The sequence below is a fragment of the Stylophora pistillata genome, chromosome 4, assembly GCF_964205215.1.
Source record: "Stylophora pistillata chromosome 4, jaStyPist1.2, whole genome shotgun sequence".
NCBI lineage: Eukaryota > Metazoa > Cnidaria > Anthozoa > Scleractinia > Pocilloporidae > Stylophora > Stylophora pistillata.
Genome location: NC_142522.1, coordinates 6,522,835 through 6,544,886, shown reverse-complemented (window position 1 = coordinate 6,544,886; position 22,052 = coordinate 6,522,835). Strand labels below are relative to the sequence as shown.

Sequence of the window (22,052 nt, the reverse complement as noted above, 5' to 3'; positions counted from 1 at the left end):
ATGTCTTAAATAAAGGACCAGAGGGAATATACACATTCATTCCAAAAAAGTATTCTTGAACAAATTCTAAAATTCGGATCTCAGCTCAGTATCCACCATCTTCGAGATTCATGTCAATAATCAGAGGTTTTAAAAGTAATTCTATTTGAGATGTTTCGTCAGCATCACAGAACTCTCAGGCGGTCATATTCTAACTCCTATAAACTTAAATGTTAAATATTCATTTCGCAAATTTGAGGTATTTATGTCCTAAAGAAACTTAGTCCCAATCTTAAAAATTATAAGATGGTTATCTGGTGAAATTCATTTTTTCGTATCATCAAAAGCGAGCTCATTAATAAGTTATTCGAATTTTCTTTTTTAAATCAGAGTTAAATTACATTTTAACTCTTATACCTTGCCCGTTGCCCCCGAAATAGAGAACAAAAAAAAAGAAAAATGTGTAAACGAAGACTATATTCGCGAGCTTTTGAGTTCAATTTAATTGAATAACAGTGCACGCACCTACCAAAGTTGAATTACAATAATTACATGGAAATGCTTTCAAGTTTCCTGTTTATTTACATATTTTTCAAGATCCGCTGGCTAATTCCTATTGTCGGCATATTCAATTCATAACTCGCTTTTTTTTTCTCGCACGAAAAATTTCTAAAGATTGCTTTGGGGAAAAAGTTTTCAGTGCTCATGTCTAGTCTTTTATTGAAGATGTACTTCGCTCATCAGAGTTCATTTCTTTTTGAGGAAGATAAAGACAACCACAACATGTACAGCGGATATTAGCGAGCCATAACTTTCATTGAACACGTCTGAGGAAAGGAAATTTCCTGGCCTTGGTTGTGTATGCTAAGGAGGTTAAATTCTGAAGGGAACACTGAGTTTTTTTCCTACTAAAATGACAAATGAATTGCATTTCCACAATCTCTCCAACCGCTCACTACACGGACAGGAGAAATACCTGCTACAAGAGTTTGACATTGGAAGATGTATCGTATCTGTTTGTTTGATCTTTTTCTCGATATCAACTAACTGCATTATCGTTATTTCCTACTATCTGAACCACAAGATGCGAACCACAACGAACACGATGGTTTTGAATCACTGCTTAGTGGACATCCTCCTTGCCCTATCGGATATGGCTTTTTATATCACACCAGCTTATATTCCAAGGCTTACGCATAGCGATCTCTTTTGCGAGTTGTCGATTTCTTTCGATAGCCTTCTCAAAGCAGCTTCGATCTTGAGCATGTGTGGGATCGCCTTCGATAGATATATAAACCTAGTGAGGCCTTCTCGAAGAAAAATGACAAAAAGACAAGCCATAGCGTCTTTGTTGTGGTGCTGGGTTCAATCTGCGATTGTTGCAATTCCATACCACGCAAGCTTTCGAAAGTATCAATCTGAAACTTCTCTCAGCCAGGTGGCTCAAGTTTGCCACACTCTTCCTCGCCTATTTGAGGCAGGAACACCATCGATGGCCCTGTCCATTTTCTTAAAGACAGGGTGCGTACTGATTCCTCAAATGTGTATCTACTATGTTTCCTATCGCGTTTTAAGCGCTCTGAGGCGAAGACGTAGGGTGAAAATGGGAGACAGTTTACTTAGAATTCCAACGTGGCCTATTTCGGCGGACAGTTTTGTCGCACGTGTTCAGACTAGATCGCCAATCACTGCTGTAGTCCTATTTTTACTCTACTTACTTTGTACAGCACCATTTGTTGTGGCAATAGTTTGGACGATGCGACCTGAAAATCGGGTCCTTTCTCCAAGGGTGGCTTTCACTGTATACCTCTCCTTTCGTTTAAAGGGATCTTTATTTCCGATGCTATATATTCTAAGAAACCGCGTCGTTTTGAATTCGCTGCAGAAACTTACGTGCTGCTCGAATTTTTTAAGACTTCTAAGCTGTAGAATCTCATTCGATAAGAGTAATTCAGGTACGAACTTCGCTGAGTGGAATTGGGTCACACCTAAACAAGGAGCAACAAATGGTTTTCGACGGCGGGGAGCCATGCGGAAAGAAACGGCGTATGCTTTCTACATAAGCAAAAGTGCAAACGTAAAATTGGAGTTTACTGATCTTAAAACTGCAACAGAAGATTCTTAATGGGAAAATGACGCTACAACTATAGTAATCACAGAAATAACGCTCTAAAATATTTTCTAATGAGATTTGTTTTCGTGATTCTGACTGCAGATTTTAATAACATTTGTGTGTGTTGCGTGTGTGCGTTGTGCGACTGCGTTTTAGGCAGCAACGTTAACCTCAAACATCTTCCTGCCCTGTAGCGATATCCTAACTGGATTTTCGTTTTGATGTTTACTGAAAATTGTCTTTACATAAGAACGAAAACCTCTTGGCAAGTGAATGCGCAATGGAGATTTATGGCAATTCCGTTTACTGACCACGATTTCAGCTTTCATTTGATAGTGTTTGCCAAGTTTAAGCGATTTAAGCGCTTTCTGTAAATTTTAACAAGGATTCCATGAAAGCTGTAATTTAAACTGAGGCAAAGTTAAAAACAAATTTGGCTAGTAGTGTACCACTAGGAAACAAAATAGCTGTACATCGTTTGAATACGTTCTCGGCTCGACATTGCTGTCTTGATTTTGCGGCTTTTGTCGTAGTGCGGACTAATAACGTTATTCATGAATTTAAGTTCAGCCCCCGCAATGGAAATAAATTTCACTAGTTAATAATAATAATTTAATATTTATATTGCGCAAATTAACATGTGGATATGATCAAATGCGCATCACAACACTTCGGGGGACTTTGGCCGGACTGCATCAGCAGTTTACAAACAATCGAAGGAAACGTATTTGAAGATGCCCCCTCCCCCAAGTTCCCAGTAAACAGGCCAGACCACATCACAGTAATCTCGTGAGTGGGTTCTTTAACGTCCCCTGCCTAACCAAATTAACTAATTAATAGATGCAGGAGACAGGACCTACGGTTTATTCGTCCTTATCCGAGAAGACTAGAATGTCTATCCATTTCTTGATATTATAGAAAGGTAGCACATTCTCCTCAGTTATTTTAAGACCTTGAGTGTTGGTCCGGCCGGGGCTCGAACCATCGACCTCGACCTCCCGCACAACAATCCAGCGCTCTAACCGATTGAGCTAACCGGGAGGCGGTTAAAGATAAAGTTGTTCAACTGACCTTTATATCGCTGAAAGGCTCCTGAAAATAAAAACACTACTTAGGCTTGCAAACTTTAAAAACTTTCCGTACAGATTATCAGATCGCAGTAGCAGTGGTACGCCAATCCTGGCCAAAAATTTGCGTTTTCTCCGTCCAAATTGAAGTATTCATCCGTAGGTAAGCACGTTATCGTTTTTGTCATAGTTCAGAGGTACATTGCATATCTACCTGACCTGAAAAAATGACTTCTCGCTGAATATACTCGAGCTGATGCAAAAGTCTTCCCCTGGGCACCCATCTTGTTCACAACATACTGAAGCGCATTTTTACACAACCCCTTCCCAAAAAGGATATTTTTTCGACTGCTGATCATTGACGAATATTTCTTCGACTACTTTCGATGAAATTCTCGTAAAGCAGTTGTCCGCAGTAGTCCAATGCTACATGGGCATGGTAAGGAATTTGTTCAGGAACATTGGCCCATTTCTCCGGTCTCTCTGGTAAGTCTCATGGATGAATTTCATCTCGTCACTCTGACCGAAAAAAAAATTATTTCTATAATTCATATTGGAATTTCAAAGCAGCAAATTGTTGGCAACCATCTGTGAGTTATCTCCAGTCTGCATTATAGTAAATTCCTTAGCTAAAAGAAGCATTAAAAAAAAAAAAAAAAAAAAAAACATCTCAACAAGATAGATGAAAGGGAAATCCTCATTTCCAGCACCCACATTGTGCTGGGGAGAATCCAGTCCTTACAAGAAACCGTAGAAAAGTGGCGATAGTGCAAATCCATCACCCCCAACCTGTCGGATCATCGTAAATGGTAGCAGTCCTTCATTTTCGGTGGAGTCTGTCGTGCGAGTAACAAGATATCAGCGAAAAGAAAACAGTTGATGTTAGCGCACTGCACTGAAGTCTTGGAGTGACGCTCACGAAAAGTAAGGTGTGCGTGCTAATGTCACTTTTTCGCTGTTCTTAGTCGACAGACACGACGGAGTTCAAAGAAAAATGAAGGAATGTTCGTAGTCTACTGCCGATATTGAAGTTAACCTAATATAGTGGCGAGCGATTATTATATTTTCATATCGAATAATAGGTACTTCTGACACAAAATGCAGCTGGAAAAACGAAAGGTTTGTTTGATTATTCCAATTACTATCTGTACTAATTCCCTAAAAATAGGAGCAGAGCTTTACTGTAACAATATAACATTCTAAGGTGAGCTAGCAGAAAAAATAACTGAAACATGAAAATGACTGTTGAACATCACCCAGTTTTTTGTGAAAAATGTTGATCCTATTTAAACTGCACTCAATTGAATCTTCTGTTGACGCAGTATTTTCAGCCGTCTAACGGTAAATTGTTACAGCACTGGATGTTTCTTTTTAAACAACACTTAATCATAGCAACTAAAGATGGAAATTCCTATTTCACCTCCATAAAACCCTGAACAAGAACAAACATAATGGACTCATCGTCACAATGGCGTCGCCTTCAGACTTATACAAACTGTTTGCAGTTAAAAATAGTCATCTAAGTAGTTCCTTTCAAACATGCCCGGAAACAAGCCATGGGCAACGAAAGCTGGGAGAAAGCTAGGGTTTGACCGAAACAGACCCACTTCACGTTCATCCGACGAATAAACCTCCTTGTCCGCCAACACGTAATCCACCAGAGGCTGCAAAATGGGATACAGTCTTGAAACCTCTTCTGTCAAGCCGTTTATCTTGGCTCCACTGGGATCCAAGATATTGAGAGCTCTCTTAGAAGTTCTCAGTAAGACTGTCATATTTGTATTCATAACCTTGGAGCGCTTTAGTTGAAACAGTACTTCCGAAGGTTCAAGTCGGCGTCGGTCGCAGCGATGGGCAACCTCCTCGACGGCGGTTACCATCTTGGGGCCAATTAAAAGTTTAGAAAATTCATCAACGGCTCTAAGTTGAGAAGAAAAGAAAATGATGACTTGACAAAGTTATGATTATTAAAGGATGATTTTTTTCCTTTCAATCCCACAAGCATGAACCCATGATTGCCCTTTTTGTACAAGGAGACCCTCAAGCAATTGGACTTCGAAGAACTCAAAACGAAGCCGGGCCATATGCTGTTCTTAAATGCGGACCAAAGGTTCTTTACCTTTCAAGAAGAATCTTTACTGAAGCATGAATTTGACAAGCTTCCTTGATCTGTGCGTCTTGTCTTTCGTGCCTTTCAAGCCTTGATGACGAGCTATTACGTGCACTTTCATTGCTCAGGTGTTCCCCAAGCTGTGAAGAAAAAGTTATGATCAGAGAGCAGACAAAGTAACACCACAAACTCTGATGCATGTAGCATAGCAAACACGTGATGCGCAAACCCAAGACAACTTGCTGCAAAAGGACATAATGCATGAAGAATTTTAAACCCAGATCTTTCTCTGCCCAAAAAAATGTCAATAATAAAAAACCAATGATAACAAAAAGCAATGAGAAAGCAAGAAAGAGAGGGAAAGCAAAATGCCTTTTTTTTTCAACCTGTGATTCCGACTCCCGTCCTTCGAGCCTTTCACCCGGCCAGTCACTCAACAGAGTACTCGTGAAACGCCAAAGGAGGCTACACAAATATAAGTTCTATTTTTTGTTTTGTTTTTGCAACTGATACAAAATTTTGACTCAAGAAGGCGCAGCCTTAGTTTTAAGCTTTGGCCCATGGACACCCTATCATCCCTCAATTGGTTGAAAATTTCTCAGTTTCCTTCTACTGTAAGTGTTACCTCTTTGACTACCTCGAAGAGCAACATGGGATCCTCGACGTTACTAATCAAGGAACAAACGAACTTGTGCAGGTAGGAATCCTCGGAAGACTTCTGCGAGACACTCTGTGATCGTGCTGCAGATCAAATGAGTTCAAGATGCAGGTTCAAATGGAAGATAAATCTTCTCAAAACTCGGTTAAATGTATCACAAGACCGAAAATATCTCAGCTAAAACTGAGGAATCTCTGGTGATATTCCCAAAGTGATATTCCCCAATTCTGAAACCTTCATTTCAAGGTGTATCTATTCTAGCCAAGCCTAATCAGGGAGCTCCAGGAGTCTTAAATCAACAATAGTAATAGTCGATCGTAGGGTGTAAAGTGCTCTTGTCGGTAACAATTGTTGACCTTTCGATAACATGAGGAGAATCTAATGACATTTTCAGATTCATTTAATGTTGATGGTGACCTAGACTTTGATGGTTTCTCCCTGAAGTTTTTGAAGCGTTACGGGATATAGCATTTGTTTTAGTCAACATATACTCTAGAGGCACTAGAGCATGGCTTCGAACACAACACAGTGAGTTTCCCAACGTCAGCGTTGGCACATTCCGCTCCAGAATTAATCGAGCCAAGCACAGTCTACACCCATTGTCTCCCACTCCTTCAACAAAAACAAAACAATCTAATAAAAGCGTACCATCTTCCCAATGACTACATCCTGGTTTGTCATCGGAAATTGCACGTGTTTTGTCGGCCTTCTTTCGAGATTTGTCCCAAATTCGAATCATTTTTCTGGAAATTTTGTGATGAATTTCTGGACTTTCAGTGAGCCATGTTTTCTCTACCAGATAGCACACAACCCTGTCAGTATCAAATAAGACAATACACCTCGTAACCAATTTGTGCTTTTCAACACAACAATATACGATACACTGATTTTTTATAGTTTCATAATAATAATAATAATAATAATAATAATAAAGACGTTGACGAGATACAACCGTTATTTCTCATTTTCGAAAACACTATGTCTTCTCCGCGCGTAGAGCCATTTTTTTACTTTCCATGTGAAGATGGTTCGTCATTGTTACTGCTGGGTTTATCAACATGGACCTGATGGTGGATTTCCTTTACACGAAGGACTTTTTCGGAAACAAGCTTATCTTTTCGAGTCCATACATGATGATGATAACGATAACAATATAATGATACTGATATGATGATCATAATGATGATGAACATAATGAAAATGACAGTAAACGAGAAAGTGATAACGATGATGTTGAGAATGGTGATGATAAGACATAGACAGGAATACCTGCAGAATAAGGAGAGGTTCTCCTTGACTGGACAGCGGCGATAATGGGAATACCGGTCATTTTCCCATTCATAGGGTCTTTCTTTGAGTTTCTCCAATCCCATCATTCCCAAATCAAACGCCATTTGCATGTAAGGGTGTGGCTCTAAAGTCTTGTATGGATTCCTATTGTTTATAAAACCGTCACTGTCTTCATTGTCCGAGTCGTCTTCCATTTGTTCTTCATCTCTGAATAGCCTTCTCTGGGGTTTCAAAACAATCCACATTTTCGAATTTACATTTAATATTTTAGTGACACTTTCAAAGTGCTGTAAAAACTTTCCCTGCTCCTTATTTTTTCAGCGTATTGGCAGTCGATCACTCCACCCTGCTACTCCCAAGATTTGCTGTCAGTTGCCCCATGTTCAGTTTCTAAGTCGCACGTGTAAGATAAGTCTGTTTGTTGGCTCCCTAACAACTGAGATCTTTAATGCAGACTGTACGTTTTCCTTTTTCAGTTGATCTGGTTTATCAATTTTTTTTTTTTAACTTGTCTTCAACCAGCGACAAATGTCGCAGGATTTTTGAAGTAGGAGGCAGGCTCCACATAGAGTGTAGACTACACTAGGAAAAGCAGATGTCCATTAATTCCACGCAAATGAAACTATTAGCCAAATCAATAACATCTTAAGTGCCTTCTACTCAAACAAAAAAGGTCCTTACCAGCCCTAACTTTCCCTTTGGACTCCATATGCGCCGGTTGAGGTTCTCTTGCGTTGAAAGTTTTTCTTTGTAGTGCTCAAACATACCTTGGCTCGCCTCCATGAGAACTTCAAAAGGTAAAAAGGCTTCGCCTTCTGTTAGGGATTTCAGTCTTTGGCAGATCCAAGGTAAAAGATCTACTTGTGCAGCATACTGCTTATCTCTACAAAAAATGAGCAGAATTGTTTAGTAAAAGGCTTTTTATAATAGCTTACGCATATTTAACTGGCATACAGCCAAATGCGTTAGCCAAAAAGCTCTGTGCATCTTTCGAATCCTCAGACAGTGCACCATTTCGTGACAAATGCGCGTTATTGACTCTGCGTGGCCCCTGGGTGACTTAAACACAATGAAAACGACACGTCACCAACTTGGATTCAAATTCTGCCATCCAATAAGCCAATTTAGTTAGTGTTGCACGAAATGCTAATGTTTTGACTGATCAAGCTGCCTCTACGACTAATCAAAATTAGGTATGTTTACTTAATAAATGGATTCAAACATAATGCGGTGATGAATATTCATATCACCTGCAAAACGACACAATTTTCTTCATGTCATCTTGTTTTTGAGAGTCGCTGGCCTTTTCCAACAGGGATAGGAGAATGGATTGGACGATATCTCTACTTGAATGGTTAAACTTCTAAAGAAAGACAAGCAAACACACAATGGTCAATTTAGAATGGCAAAAAGCCCGTACCAAGAAAAAAAAAAAAAACAAAGTAAAGTCATGAGCATCTGACACCTAAAGAGAGTAGGTTCCGGCAGGTATTTAACAATTATTGGCTATAATCTTCTCATATCCAACAAGTGCGAGTGGAATAATTGTTTTATTAAAAAAAAAAAAAAAAAGAAAAAAAAAAAAAAAAAAAAAAACGCCCCCCAAGATATTAGACAAATCTTTAATTTGTAAGAAAAAACCGGATGTTGCAATGTACAGATATTAGATTATGGTATATTGGCTCATATACCATAATGGCTAAGCCAATCGAAAGTCTTGAATTGCATTATACAATGATCCAGTTTTAAATAATAAACATTCTTTACTATGGGTTGTAACACCTTGACACTTATCTACAGGAGGTGAACATAGTAATTCAAAAAGTGAAGTCTGCAAACTATTCTCCTGATCGTATACAGCCCTAACGCTGCTTACTGAAAAATGCTATACCTCGCGAATTTTCTTTTTCATGTTAAACATTCAATTTGCACGGTAAAGTTACAAATTGTTTTTAAACCAGAAGTTTAAATGTTTGTTTTGTTTACCTGGAGGACTTTTTCACAAAGAGTCAACAGCTCGCTCTGAGCAAGGAAAAGGGTAACTCCACCTTTACAATTCACAAGACCCTTTACTGTATCCATTCCCGAACTCACAACAAAGTCCGCCAGCCATCTAAAAAAATAGTATTGTCTATTATTCATAACTTGATGGGGAAATAAATCAAAATAAAACTATCAACAGCAGAAAAATGTATCTGCAGATTTCCGGTACCCCAAAATTTAGGCATTGTTGTCGACACGATGAAGAACACATTAAGTGCTTGTAACCATTTTTTCATTTCCCAGGTACCGTCACTGTAGTGCTTTTGACAAAGAGACCAAAATTTGCTTTTTTAGGCAAGCGTCATGTAGCGATTTATAACACTTTTGTTACAATCGCCGTATGTAGCGAGTGCATCTTGGTGCTAAAAAAGGCAAATACGAGAACGGGAGTGAAGAAGTGCAACAGCAACAACAACAACACAACACAAATGCGGACGTTTCGTTTCTTGAGTGTTGGTTTACATAAAAATAAATAAATTAAATAAATAAAAAATTGAGGCCTGTACGGGATCCGAACAACAAACCTCTGCGATACTAGTGCAGCGCTCTACATATTGAGCTAACAAGCCAACTGGGAGCAGGTCATCAAATTAATTCGACATAAACCCGTAAGATGACAAATCAAACACAACGAATATATGAAATCATTATATCTGAACTGCGGTTATGAAACGTATATGTGCCCGATCCTCGCAGTACAGCACTATTTAAGCAACAGTGAAAATCAGACCTGAAAAAATTCAGGCCTGTACGGGTTTCTGTCGAATTAATTTGATGGCCTGCTCCCAGTTGGCTTGTTCGCTCAGTTGGTAGAGCGCTGCACTAGTATCGCAAAGGTCAGTGGTTCGAATCCCGTACAGGCCTGAATTTTTTCAGGTCTGATTTTCACTATGCCTGAATAGTGCTTTACTGCGAGGATCGTGCACATGTACAAGTCAATCTTCTGTCGCATTAGTGACCAACTTATTGCAATTTCGAACCTTGCGATAAATGATAATGCGGTTGGGTTCAATCGTGGTGTTCCACACAAGTCTGTAACACCTACCTGACTAAATCACTGTGTACGCGAGTTCTGTCAGAAAGCTTCTCCAAATAAAGAGCGTGAGCACCAATCTGAACCGCACATAACTTTAGCGCATTCCCCACACTCGCCTTCAGGATCTTTCTGGGCATTTCCATCTCAAGACTCTCTCTTCTCAATTGTCGACCACCAGTCTCAGCTTTGTACTCCATCATCTTTATGGTGTTGCCCTGTTTGGAACTGAGCGCCTTTGCCAGGCAGTAAGCTACGCGACACTTCGCCGTAACGTCCTCCACGTTGCGCAAGCGTGACATCACTTCAAATGGAATGGTTTCATTTGACGTACCCTCCAGAATTCGTGCACCCAGCATTCCACTAGGCCGAAGGATGTAGGTCATAGCTTTCTCAAGAAGCTCGGAAGAGTCCGACAACGACCGTAACACCACGTCAGCCAGTTTGGCCCAGAGTCTACAGTTTGCGTACTGGAACAGCATCCAAGACGGAAATCTGTCTTTCAACGTGTACTCGTTAACATGCCCAAGGACGTGAAACGCTGTGCAGAGGCCTACGTTCTGGTGCTCTGTGAGACACTTGCTGAGAGCTGCGGGAGCACCTTTGAAGAGATGATGGAATATCACGCGGGTCAAAGATGAAGGCGGCGTAAGTGTGGTCGTGGGTGTGGCCGTGGTTGTGGCAGTGGCTGCACCAATCAGTTGTTGTCCAAGATGTGCTAAGAAATTCAGATCTGTGAGAGTTGGGGAACTGCAAATCAGCTGGTAGGTGAGCCAGCATTCATAATTGTACTCCTCCACCTGTCAAGGGCCAGAAAACAAAACTGAGCATCATCGCATTTTCTTTCTTTTTCATTTCTTCTTGTTTATTTTCTGTTCTTCCTTTCCTTCTTACCAAGTTCTTGGCGACTACCAGGTATGTGAAGTGTCTCAAAGAATAAGACATATTCATGGCAGTCTTAGAAGTATACCTGGGTCAGTACATCGCCCTCTGAATATCACGACTTGTGGGCTGACGTACTTCTGGCGAACAAGGTCTTATTTCTATTCGGTGAATTATGTAGCCACAAGTCTCGCATACAGGAAATCTTGAACCATGTTTGGGTATATGATTCTACTTACCATATACCGAGGTCTGCAACCTCAACCTTTGGCTTCACAGTCCACCTTATCTTTAATTAACAACGCAAAAGCGTGGCAAGTACCCTAAAGCTTAAGCCTACACCTACAATTATACCTTACCATGACAAAATTATGAAATGGAAAATGAATTAAAAGTTCGAACCGTTAGAATAGTCCACCATACAAAAACAACCTCGGATGAATCAAAATAGAATTCTACACGTTACGGATAGACAGCAAACAAAATAAAAGAAACAATGTGAAAAAGAAAACCCATACCTCATGGTGAAGGGATGGTGCTGGAAGTCTCTGCAGCAACAATCCAATTACTCCTATATGGAACCTGAGCGACTGTGCGCTATCCAAGGCATGAAGTCTAATCTCATCAGAGAGTGTACGCTTCATTTTTGCAAGGCACTCCTGGGCCAAATCAGGCTTTCGAGAGAGAAGGTCGAAAAGGAAAGCAAAGGTAGTTATGGACAAAATGGTGTTTTCTGGCCAGACACCATCAAAGTTTGGCTTCTCACTAGGCGCATCCACGTTCATCGGCGATTCTCCATTGATTTTCAGAAGCGGGTCCATCTCCTGTTCAGCCTTGCTCCCAGCTTGATGATCTCCCCTTTTCACATCTCCTGGTAAAGTGTCTACCCCCAAGTGGCATCTAGCAGATACTGGCAATGTGGCAGCATCAAACAGTTTAAGGAGATGACCTTTGTAGAATAGCACAAGCGTGCTGCACAGTGTAACAGTTAAACGCATAGCCTCATCATGTCTTCCGCTGACATTCAAGGCTTCGATCATGGAGCACACTGAGTGGATATCGACAACGTAATGTGGGCCAAATGAGATACAGTGAGGATTTAGAAATGATAATGTCCTACTAGCTCTGCACTGCTCCTCGTTATTCTGCCTTTCGCCTACTTCCTGCCAATTCATATGTTGATCCTTCAATTGGCAGGAGACTTGGATAGCCATACAGCTGGTTACAACAGGAAATTGGATCCATTCTCCCCTTAAGACCGTCTGGAAGACATCTGAACCCCAATCGATGGACTCCAATCGGACGGCGACTTGTAAGCCATGCCAAGGACGTAATGGACCATTCATAAATGCTACAGAAACTGAACGTAATAATTTGGTTACAATATATCACAAAACAACAGACCTGCATTACGCCACAACAACAAAATGAGTTGCAAGCTCTAATTTTGCCGACGGATATTGAAACAAAGAAGCCACAAAGAACTTGTTGACAACTTTTACCATGCTTATAGAGGTGTAAATGTATAACAGGTTCTCAGCCTCCTTTGTGTTGCACACTCAAATGACTTTTGAGAGAACAACAATGCTCGTGACCAAAAAGTACATGTATTCTAGCCTTCTACCACTGTACAAAAATAATGCAGCTTACATGTACAGTAACGGTGATGGATATACAGTGAAACCTGTATTAGGCAGAATCCCACAAGAACCTTGCAACTGTCTGCCTAATGCAAGGTATCTACATGATATTGGGTGCATCCTTGTAAAATTTTTTTTCAAGGTATTCACATTGTCTAATGATGTAGCAATGTGCTCTATTTAGTGAATGAATCAAATTCTCTTAGATAAAGCTACACATTTCGAAACAAAACAAAAAAATCGACATTGTACCTCTTTGATCTAATGTCCTCAGCTGATCAAGCATTCCCTCTCGTTTTTTAGGAGGGACACCAGGTCTAAGTACAGCTAACCGCCACAGTCGTGAAACCTCATCACTCAGCGTGGAGCATCTTAGAAAACAAGTTGAACGGAGTACCGATGTCACACTTAGTGATTATGCAGAGTGATATTTGTCATGCAGTAATGAGCCAGACTGCTAAAGTGATCACAATGATTCCCCATATTTTACAAGTTAATCAAAAAATCTTATTTAACCCATTCACTCCCAAAATCTGATTGTGAATCCTCCCCTACAGCTGCTACACATTTCCTCGTAAACCAGTCAGGAGAATATGGTGTTAGACCAAGATTACTTCTGCCTGTACAGCTGTGCTGATAAGTTTGATTATTCTCATTACCTGTTTGCTGGGTAATGTTAAGGACAAAAGTTATAATTATAGAAAGAAGTGACATGTTAATCACCACTGAGAATTAAAGGATTAATTACATCCATTTTGAAATCACTGGTGGTCCCTGTAATCTGATTGGCTCTAATTAGTGTGATTTATTCATGAAACGCACCATTTTTTGCTCTGAATCGCATCATTTTACGCTTGACTGAGTTTTTGACATATGACGTCAAAGTCTTTCTGTTTTGCAAACAAAATAAGATGTAAAAGCCTTTCTGGTTCTGCTTTTTATTTAAAAACTGGCTCAGTTCTGCATCAATAAAATATTTGAATTGACCAAGTCCTGTATTTAGGCAATTTCAAAATGGATGTAATAAAGTGGTAATTGAACCTCATGTCGTACAATTTTGGTCTAAAATCACACTTGTGATTTCAAATCAAACTCACGCTGCGTGCTCGTTCGATTTTGAAATCACGTGTATGATTTCAGCCCAAATTGCACTCCACTCAGTTCAATTACCATTATTAATCCCTTAAATTTAAGAGTGACTAGCATTTAGTTTCTTCTTTCAGAATACTGCTGAATCATTCATTAAAATCATGAAAATGAAGGAATGATTGCAGTTCAAAGAAGCTTAGATTGTTAAATGAAATTCTTAATGGAACTGTATTGAGAAGAATACAGAGAAAATTGATTCTGATGTCAGAGTGTGAGGGATTAAAATTAGAGGTTTGAGTTCTTTATTCCAAATAGAAATTTCACTCTAGTGCAGCCTGCTCCCCGGATAAACAGACAGAAGCAAGAGGTCTAATAAACGGTGATAGACCACAGTAACAAGCTCTTATTGAAAACTCCTGCTTAAACTCTTACCTTGATATTCTTGGTGTGAAGCCCCCAGCCAATGATCCAAAAAAAGTCCCAGTGTTTCCTTTTGGTTGCTGTTTCACACCATGCCTCCTTATAAATGGATCAGAAGGAGATTCTACATGGCAGATCTTGTTCAATCTCTCTGTTAACTGCTCGGTGCACATGGTCAAAGCTGACACAGCACTCATAAAATCATCCTCAAGCAGATCAGCAACTGTTTCCAGGACTTTAAGAACATTGAAGCGATGGGGAGAGGAGAAAGTGCAATAGTCGTTGAGTTGTTGGTCCATTTCATCTAAAGTGGATGGAAAAAGGGTAAGTTTCTAAAACTGTGGTGCTGCATTGGTGGGGGTAACAAGGTAATTTGGTGATATCAACTAAGTTGAAATTGTAAATTGGCCACTATAAAGAGTTAAAAAGGTGATGTTTCAAGCGTTAGCCCTTCATCAGAGCAAATCACAAAGGGCTAATGTTAAAAAAAGTCACCTTTTCAACTCTTTACAGGGGCTAGTTTACAATTTCAACTTAGTTGATATAACCAAATTACCCTAAAGTGGATGAAAGTTGACAAAAATAGTGACAAGCACATTAGTTGAGTTGTGAATGGTGATGGTTATGTTTACAAGGTACAACTTAAGGATCTATAAGTCAGGAAAGGTTTTCTCACTTTTTCTGAATGCAAAAAAAAAAATCTGCAAATCATGATTTCCTTTAAGACCAAACACTCAACAAGCAATGAGTTCCACTTCAAAAAATATTTAATTTTAGCTGTTAACTGTGGGGTCTCCACACACAAGCATTGTACTGTATTGTACCTTGAACAAGTGCTTGTTGAAAGCAATTCTTTGTCCATAACTCAGTTACTGAACTCCCTCTGTCATTATCCCTATCATTGTAGGATACAAATCCTAGATCTGCTTGAGACTCATACATCAAGCTATCGCAGCGAGACTGAAATCCACTCTTGGACACAAACCAGTGAGCTTCTTCATCTAGACCTGAAAAAAATTTATATAAAAAATTTAATGCCTTTCTACAAATTTTGGTTTTCTTTATAAACCTTACTATTTATGTGTATGTATACATACAGCAACGTTCTAGAAAGCACATCAAACCAGGTACTGTATTATGTACGTGTATATTTTTAAATGCACCCCATACGTTCAATTCTTGAAAGTTTGAATCAGTCATACAGGAATAGCTAAAGTTGAAAAGGCCAAAACAGTATACAGGGAATGAATTTCACAGACTCCATAGAACATCCAATAGTGAAAGACTGTTGGTAATTGAAAGTTAAGGGTTCCTCTAACTACCTGTACAATGGTCTTAATTGAACTGTATGATGTTTAGAGGGAGATCTGGGAATTTGTGTTAGGGGGAGGGAGGGGGTCCACAAATTGATCAGGAAGGCTTATAAATTCTTTTGGGGGGTCCAAACAAGTCAATGGATATAGTTGAGAAGCCATAACCAATTCTGTCATCAAGCTTGGACACAAGTATGATAAGAAGGGGAGGGTCTGAACTTGCCTGGATCTGCCACTCAAGTGTCTACAGCTATAACATTCATTTTACATTTTACTTATAAATTATTATACATTACCTGGTCCAGCAGTTGGATCAGGTGCCCCAGGTATTTTATTAATGTCATCTTGCTGATCCTGTTGTTGCCGAGAGAGAAGTCTGTTAAGCAGTTGCTGGGCTGTTTCTACAACACGTTCATGTTGGTGTTCACTTAGCAGGTACTGTGCAAACTTCAACAACTGTTCTCTGTCCAACAAATCGAGTGAGTCTGAGACTGGCATGTGAATAGCTATTGTGTCTTTCTTCTTGATTCTTGCCAAACATGTTGCAACCACATGGACACACCAGTTTGTGGACAACTCACAAGAACAGTGAGCAGAGGTAATCTTGCCACGGTCAAAGTGAATAGTAACATAGCTCGTATTGTTATTATTACCTCTGCAACGATATTGTCTTCGTTCACCAACAGATGCACTTAGACGAAAGCCTATGACAATTAAAAGTTGATTGAATCACTTTGTAAATGACATACAGTAATAGTTTACTTGTGGAGGCGCGGGGGCCTCATGGTCAGTGCACTTGACTCCAGATTGAGTGGTCCGGGTTCGAGTCCTGGCCGGGATATTGTGTTGTGTTCTTAGGCAAGACACTTTACTCTCACAGTGCCTCTCTTCACCCAGGTGTATAAATGGGTACCGGCAATTTAATGCTGGGGGTAACCCTGCAATGGACTGGCATCCCATCCAGGGGGGAGTAGAAATATTCCTAGTCGCTTCATGCTACAGAAACCGGAGTTAAGCACCGGCCTAATGGGCCACTAGGCTCATAAACAGACTTTACTTTACAATAGTTTACCTAGCGAAGAAAAAAAACACAAGACAATTTGCTATCCCTATGTTTAAACCCTTTATTAGTCCCTTGATTTCAGTAGTAATTCTCCTTAGCCCTTTAACTCCCAGAAGTGATTAATGATTAACCCGTAACTTCTTCCTATAATATCCATACATATCCAGTTAACAGGTAAGGAGAATACTCAAACTTGTCAGGTAGAAGTTGTTACCCTGATTGAACACCAAATTCTCGTAACCAATTTATAAGGAAATGTGTAGTGGCTAGAAGGGAGAATTCATAAGTAGATCTTGGGAGTTAAAGGGTTAATGTCTGCCATTCAATTCTTATCATGTTAGTGCAGAGAATTTAGCATTGGTTAAACTTATAATCCCCCAATTGATTTTTCTCTTTATTCTCATTACTTTTTGGCTTGATATTGTATTGATATTGTAAGGAGAAATTCTGTCTTGGTCACTCGTGAGAGTTGAAGGATGAAGGGGTCTTCTTACAGAGAAGTTGGCAAAGTGTTCGTTCATTAAGACCAGAATGTAGATCTTATAAATGTATGTGAATTTTACAGAAAGGCGGCATGATTCATGAATAGCCCATTTCTGAATTACCCTTGGCCTCATTTTCAATACAAGTCCTGGTGCCCATCCTTTCATATGATAATAAGTTTTCATTCACATGTAAATTAAACTCATTTTCACAAGAGTGGCTGAGCACCAGGCCTCGATTTGAAAAAGAAGCCAAGGGTAATTTGGAAATGAACCAGAATGATGTGTGATTTGCCTCCTGAAGTATACTCGACCCATGAACTTTTTCTTTCATTTTGTGAAAATGTCAAGACTTCCCTGAAAACTTGCACGCATGAAGAGTCTAAGTTCTTAAAAAGTTTTCCCCTTTTAAACTTAGGCCGCATATAATTATGTTTAAAGCATATGTGAAGTGCGAATTTTTCTACAATTTGTGCCTGAAACGGGATCAATCCTAACTAACTGAAGACTATTAGGCCTAAATAGGCTTCAGGATAGGAATCTTATGGGAAAAGAAAGCTTCTTGATGGTGGTGGCTCAATAAAAACTTACAACATGTCAAAATGTGGATCATTGAATTTCTGTTCCAAATGAACCACCCCCAGTTGATGAGTGAGATATCAAGCATGCATTTCTTTTGTTGAAAGAACCATATCTATGATATATACTAATACAAGAGGGGTTTTGTTTGAAGAGGCGGGGGAGCTCATTAGAAAAAGGGGGCTTTGTTGTAAAGTTCACACACACAATAGGGTATGGTATCAATGGCCGGTGGACGTGATGTATACATAATACCTACTAGTAAACATTTCACCTACCTATCTGATTCAAATCTTTCACGATTCCATTCGCGACCAGCCTTCTTGCCGCGACGAAGTCAACACTGGTGCGGCTAAACTCGGCATACTTCCGTATCATCTCCTCGTCTTCGGGGAATGAAAACTGGATGATTTTCAGCTGAAGCTGGTCCGGAATCGGGGGCGATCGATGCTCGATGAAAGCGAACGGAAATCTCCGTGAAATAAAGCGACAACACAAGTCTTGCAGAGGAGAAACTTGGTAACTCGACGTGGAGGCTTCAGTTTCTGTGATATCCTCTGCGTCATCGCTTTTTGACCTTATCCGTCGAGAAATAACATCGGAATAATCTTCGCCGCTACTGTAATAATAATCGTCTTCAAAGGTGTAATGATCATCGCTGTCGTCGTCCATATCATCATTTGAACCGAAGTAGTAAGGTATGGAATAATAATCGTCATCATCCGACCACATTGCCGTCTATGTGAGACTCTATCGACAAATCATATATAACCACTGCAGCAATTTCCAAGAATCGCCGACCCAGCTGAATTTCCTCGAAACTTCTCAGCCAAGAAGAGGGTCACGTGTCCAAATAACACGCTCTGGAGTTTCTGCTCGACAATTTACATTGATTAGTCTATCAGGAAAGGTTGCGTTATTCTTGAGAAGGTATGGTTGTCTTTGTAAGAACAAGTAGAAACTATTATCTACAACATGTACAGTACAATCACGAATGTTTAGGGGTCAGTTCGGGTCAGTTAGTACGAGATTCTCGGTAATGACGCAGCGGTTTCCTCTCCTGACTAACAACCACGTTATGTGCGATGTAGATGTCATCCCCAGGCTCTTCTATGAGCTCAAAGTTGTGTCTTTCGTGACCTTTGTCCTCAACGCCGTGTCCCCCAGTGCTTAACAGCAGGCTTAGGCACATCAAGGCACATACAATCGAGAAATCTTGGGACTAATAAGTACTTGAAGAAGTCAGTAAAATCTCTGTTCGAAGCACTAAAAAACGTCTTTTGTCTATCCGAGGTTTTTGTCTTTTTTTTTTTTTTATTCGTTTATAGAAAAATCCTGGTGGAAGAGCATGATGTAATCTTCTTCGAGACTCCCTCCCTCCTCCTTCCTTCTCCCCCCGCCCCTGGTCCCCGCTTCAGTCGGTATGCCCATTTGCCAAGTTTGGAGTTTCTTCTCGTACTTTATTTGCACTGATTAAAATCTTTGATTAATTGCAGCTGTTAATTTGGTTTTGTATCTGAACAGATGAAAAGGAAATAAAATAAGAAAGTATACATTATGGAGTTTTGATGGAAAGTACCTTGAACGATAAAGCCCTTACACATATTTTATTCATAATATGTCTAATATGAAATTCCGGTACAGAATATCAATAACTTCAGAACATCAGTTAAAAATCAATAAATAGTGTAGGTTTGACTATATTTTTATTTCGGATATAATGGAAAAGTACATTCCTTTCAGAAAGTTTTAAAGCACTCACAGTAATATCTTTATTACCTGTTTTGTTTTCAGTTGTATGTAGATAAAAATATATATATATATTTTTTTAGATTTCAGAAATCTCAATTTATTTACCCCAATAAATCATAGACCACTAAAAAAGAGGATGTTTTTATATTGTGCATTTCTTGGTATGTCGCTTTGTGAACGCGTACGGCGCAGGTTTTCCCGCCATTCTTGTTTCTCTTTGTGCTGGTCATGGCATGCTTTCATGTCCAAAAACATTACGCTTTTCCGCTCAATGGCTGTTTTCTTCTTCGTTAGTTGTAGAACTCGCCATGTCACCTGGCTGTAAAAAAAGCTTTATTTTCTTATTAAGTTTAACTAAGAATCTTCTCAGAAATTTTAATGAATGCATGATTACTTACTACATTGGGAACATTATACTGTAGTCTTGTCAGACCACTGCTCGAGTATTCATGTGAGCTCGAGACCTGGAATCCTCATACACAACGTATTGTTAATAAAATAGAGGCAATACAGAGGAGGGCAACTAAGTTTATTCTTAAGGAAATTGAAATTACAAAGTTTATTTCATAGAAGATACATCAGGGATGTTGTTTTTTTTTATTCAATTTAATGAAAGGGAATCATGATATGGATATTTCTGATAAGTTGTTGTTCTGTAAAGATCGTAGTGTGGATTATGATTTAAGGAAGAATGATTCTCTTGACCTGGTCAGCATGTATAGTAGAAAAAATATTTTTAAATATAGCTTTTTAATCCGTATTATTAATGAATGGAATAGTCTTCCTGATAATTTAAAGGATTCTGTCCGTATTTCTAGCCTTAAATATAAAGTCACTTCATTTTTTGGTAATACTTAGAATTTCAGATTTAATTCAATTTAATATTTTCATATTAAATTTTATACTCTGATAATTTTTACTTAATACCATAGATATATTTTGTTAGCTTAATGAGGAGCACCCCTCGTATGGTGTCTAGGACGCTTTTGGATGCTGCCTCTCCCGGCATAATCATCATCATTATTATTATTTATTTATTTATTTGTTATTTATAATTATTTATTTATTTGTTATTTATTATTATTTATTTATTTAGTAATTTAGATTCGGAGAAACTATAATAAATAAAAAAATGAAATAAAATACTCAGTGGTTTAAACTTTGTACTTATTGCCGAGATTAAAGTCTTTTTGCCATGGACCTTAATTTTTTTTTTTCTAGCCCAGAAAAAGTACATGGCTGTGCAGTGCGGGTCGTGTACCGTCTTTCGACGAACTCGAAGGAATAAAAGTAAAAAGTGGACCAAAGCTTCTCGCTGGTATTCTGAGGTTCCCCCGATCTTGATTTCCCAAAAAGATTTCAAACCTAGCCATTACACTAGTAAAAAGAAGCAGCTGATTGCTGATGTTACCATTCAGCCATCCAAGATTCTTGCTAACCCTAACCCGAATTAATAACACCTGTCTTGAGGAAGGCATTTTGTAACCCGCAGGGAAGGAGCGCTATTATCATAGAGACGCGGGCGAACATAAATAGAAGTTCGGCTAAATCGCTTAAGCCGCACTCAACCTCATTTTGTCGCTTTTAAAATAGCAATAATCAACAACTATTAATTGTCTTCCTTCACACGAGTGCAATCAAACATAACCAGGGGGCTGTAATGAAACTAGCATTTAATACCAACGGCTTGCAATTCGACCTAAAACAAATAATAATTTTTATCATATTACTCACATCCGTTCGCTTAAGGATTTCATCCGCTTTACCAGTGCTCTTCTAAGTTCAATCTCTAAACGTTTGATTTCATCCATCAATATTTGCCTATCTCTTGCAGCTTTATCATGGCGCTCTTTAACTTCTATCCATAGCTGGATTTTTCTTTCATGTATTGAGTCAAATTCCTCCAAAGTATCCCTAGGGTGGCAAAAATTTGAAATCAAAATCATGTGACCAAACATTCACTGCCTGTTTGCTGGCTTCTTTGTTTCCGTTTATCTGAATACCAATTTCTTGGAATGCGCAGTATCTTAGTCAAAAGGTTTGCGGGTACATCTAAGAAATCCTTGGTTTTATAATAATTTAAGGAAAATACACAGATGGTTGATTATAAAATCATCTATTTAGACTATTTAGATATTTACTAACCAGTCTTGCAACAATTCCTCTTCATATTTATTTATGGTCTTGATTCTTTTACAAAGCTCGTGTTCTAAATCACCTTTCCTGTGAAGACAAAGTATATCAGAGATTCTGCAGGAATTTACATTTAAAGGTAGTTTCTTATATGAATGATCATTTTAACAGACCTTTTCCTTCCTCCGCTATTTAAATTTTTCCTTGAAAGGAGAGTTCTCACACGATGCCACTTCATGGTAAAGCCGGTTGGCAAGGAAAACATCGGTGCACGACGAAACAAATAAATTGTTACGCATTTAGCCGTACCAACAGAAAACGCGCGCGCACTATGCTTGATAAAACACCGTAAAAGTTTCGTGCTCTAGACTTTCCCGTTGAACAAGTTATCGATATCCCTCAGTAT

The 22,052-nt window shown here is 39.1% G+C and overlaps 3 protein-coding genes across 3 annotated transcripts; 1 reads left to right on the top strand and 2 right to left on the bottom strand.

The window, feature by feature from the left end:
• The first annotated feature begins 597 nt into the window (after positions 1 to 597).
• On the top strand, positions 598 to 3,136 carry LOC111343656 (histamine H2 receptor-like). Its single transcript, XM_022950841.2, has one exon. It carries the CDS (start codon positions 893 to 895, stop codon positions 2,102 to 2,104), a length of 1,212 nt encoding a protein of 403 aa, XP_022806576.2. The 5' UTR covers positions 598 to 892; the 3' UTR covers positions 2,105 to 3,136.
• Positions 3,137 to 4,201: 1,065 nt separating this feature from the next.
• Positions 4,202 to 18,806, bottom strand: LOC111343652 (uncharacterized). The gene is made up of 15 exons (XM_022950836.2): positions 18,040 to 18,806; positions 15,934 to 16,341; positions 15,149 to 15,331; positions 14,337 to 14,628; positions 13,068 to 13,186; positions 11,694 to 12,535; positions 10,306 to 11,093; positions 9,204 to 9,330; positions 8,468 to 8,580; positions 7,899 to 8,100; positions 7,197 to 7,438; positions 6,576 to 6,739; positions 5,895 to 6,010; positions 5,279 to 5,409; positions 4,202 to 5,079 (listed from the first exon to the last, which is right to left on the bottom strand). Exons 1-15 carry the CDS (start codon positions 18,491 to 18,493, stop codon positions 4,665 to 4,667), a joined length of 4,596 nt encoding a protein of 1,531 aa, XP_022806571.2. The 5' UTR covers positions 18,494 to 18,806; the 3' UTR covers positions 4,202 to 4,664.
• A 644-nt stretch (positions 18,807 to 19,450) lies between these two features.
• Positions 19,451 to 21,929, bottom strand: LOC111343660 (uncharacterized). Its single transcript, XM_022950844.2, has 4 exons — positions 21,820 to 21,929; positions 21,659 to 21,736; positions 21,248 to 21,427; positions 19,451 to 19,832 (listed from the first exon to the last, which is right to left on the bottom strand). The coding sequence occupies exons 1-4, from the start codon at positions 21,909 to 21,911 to the stop codon at positions 19,628 to 19,630; spliced, it is 555 nt and encodes a 184-aa protein (XP_022806579.2). The 5' UTR covers positions 21,912 to 21,929; the 3' UTR covers positions 19,451 to 19,627.
• Positions 21,930 to 22,052: the final 123 nt, after the last annotated feature.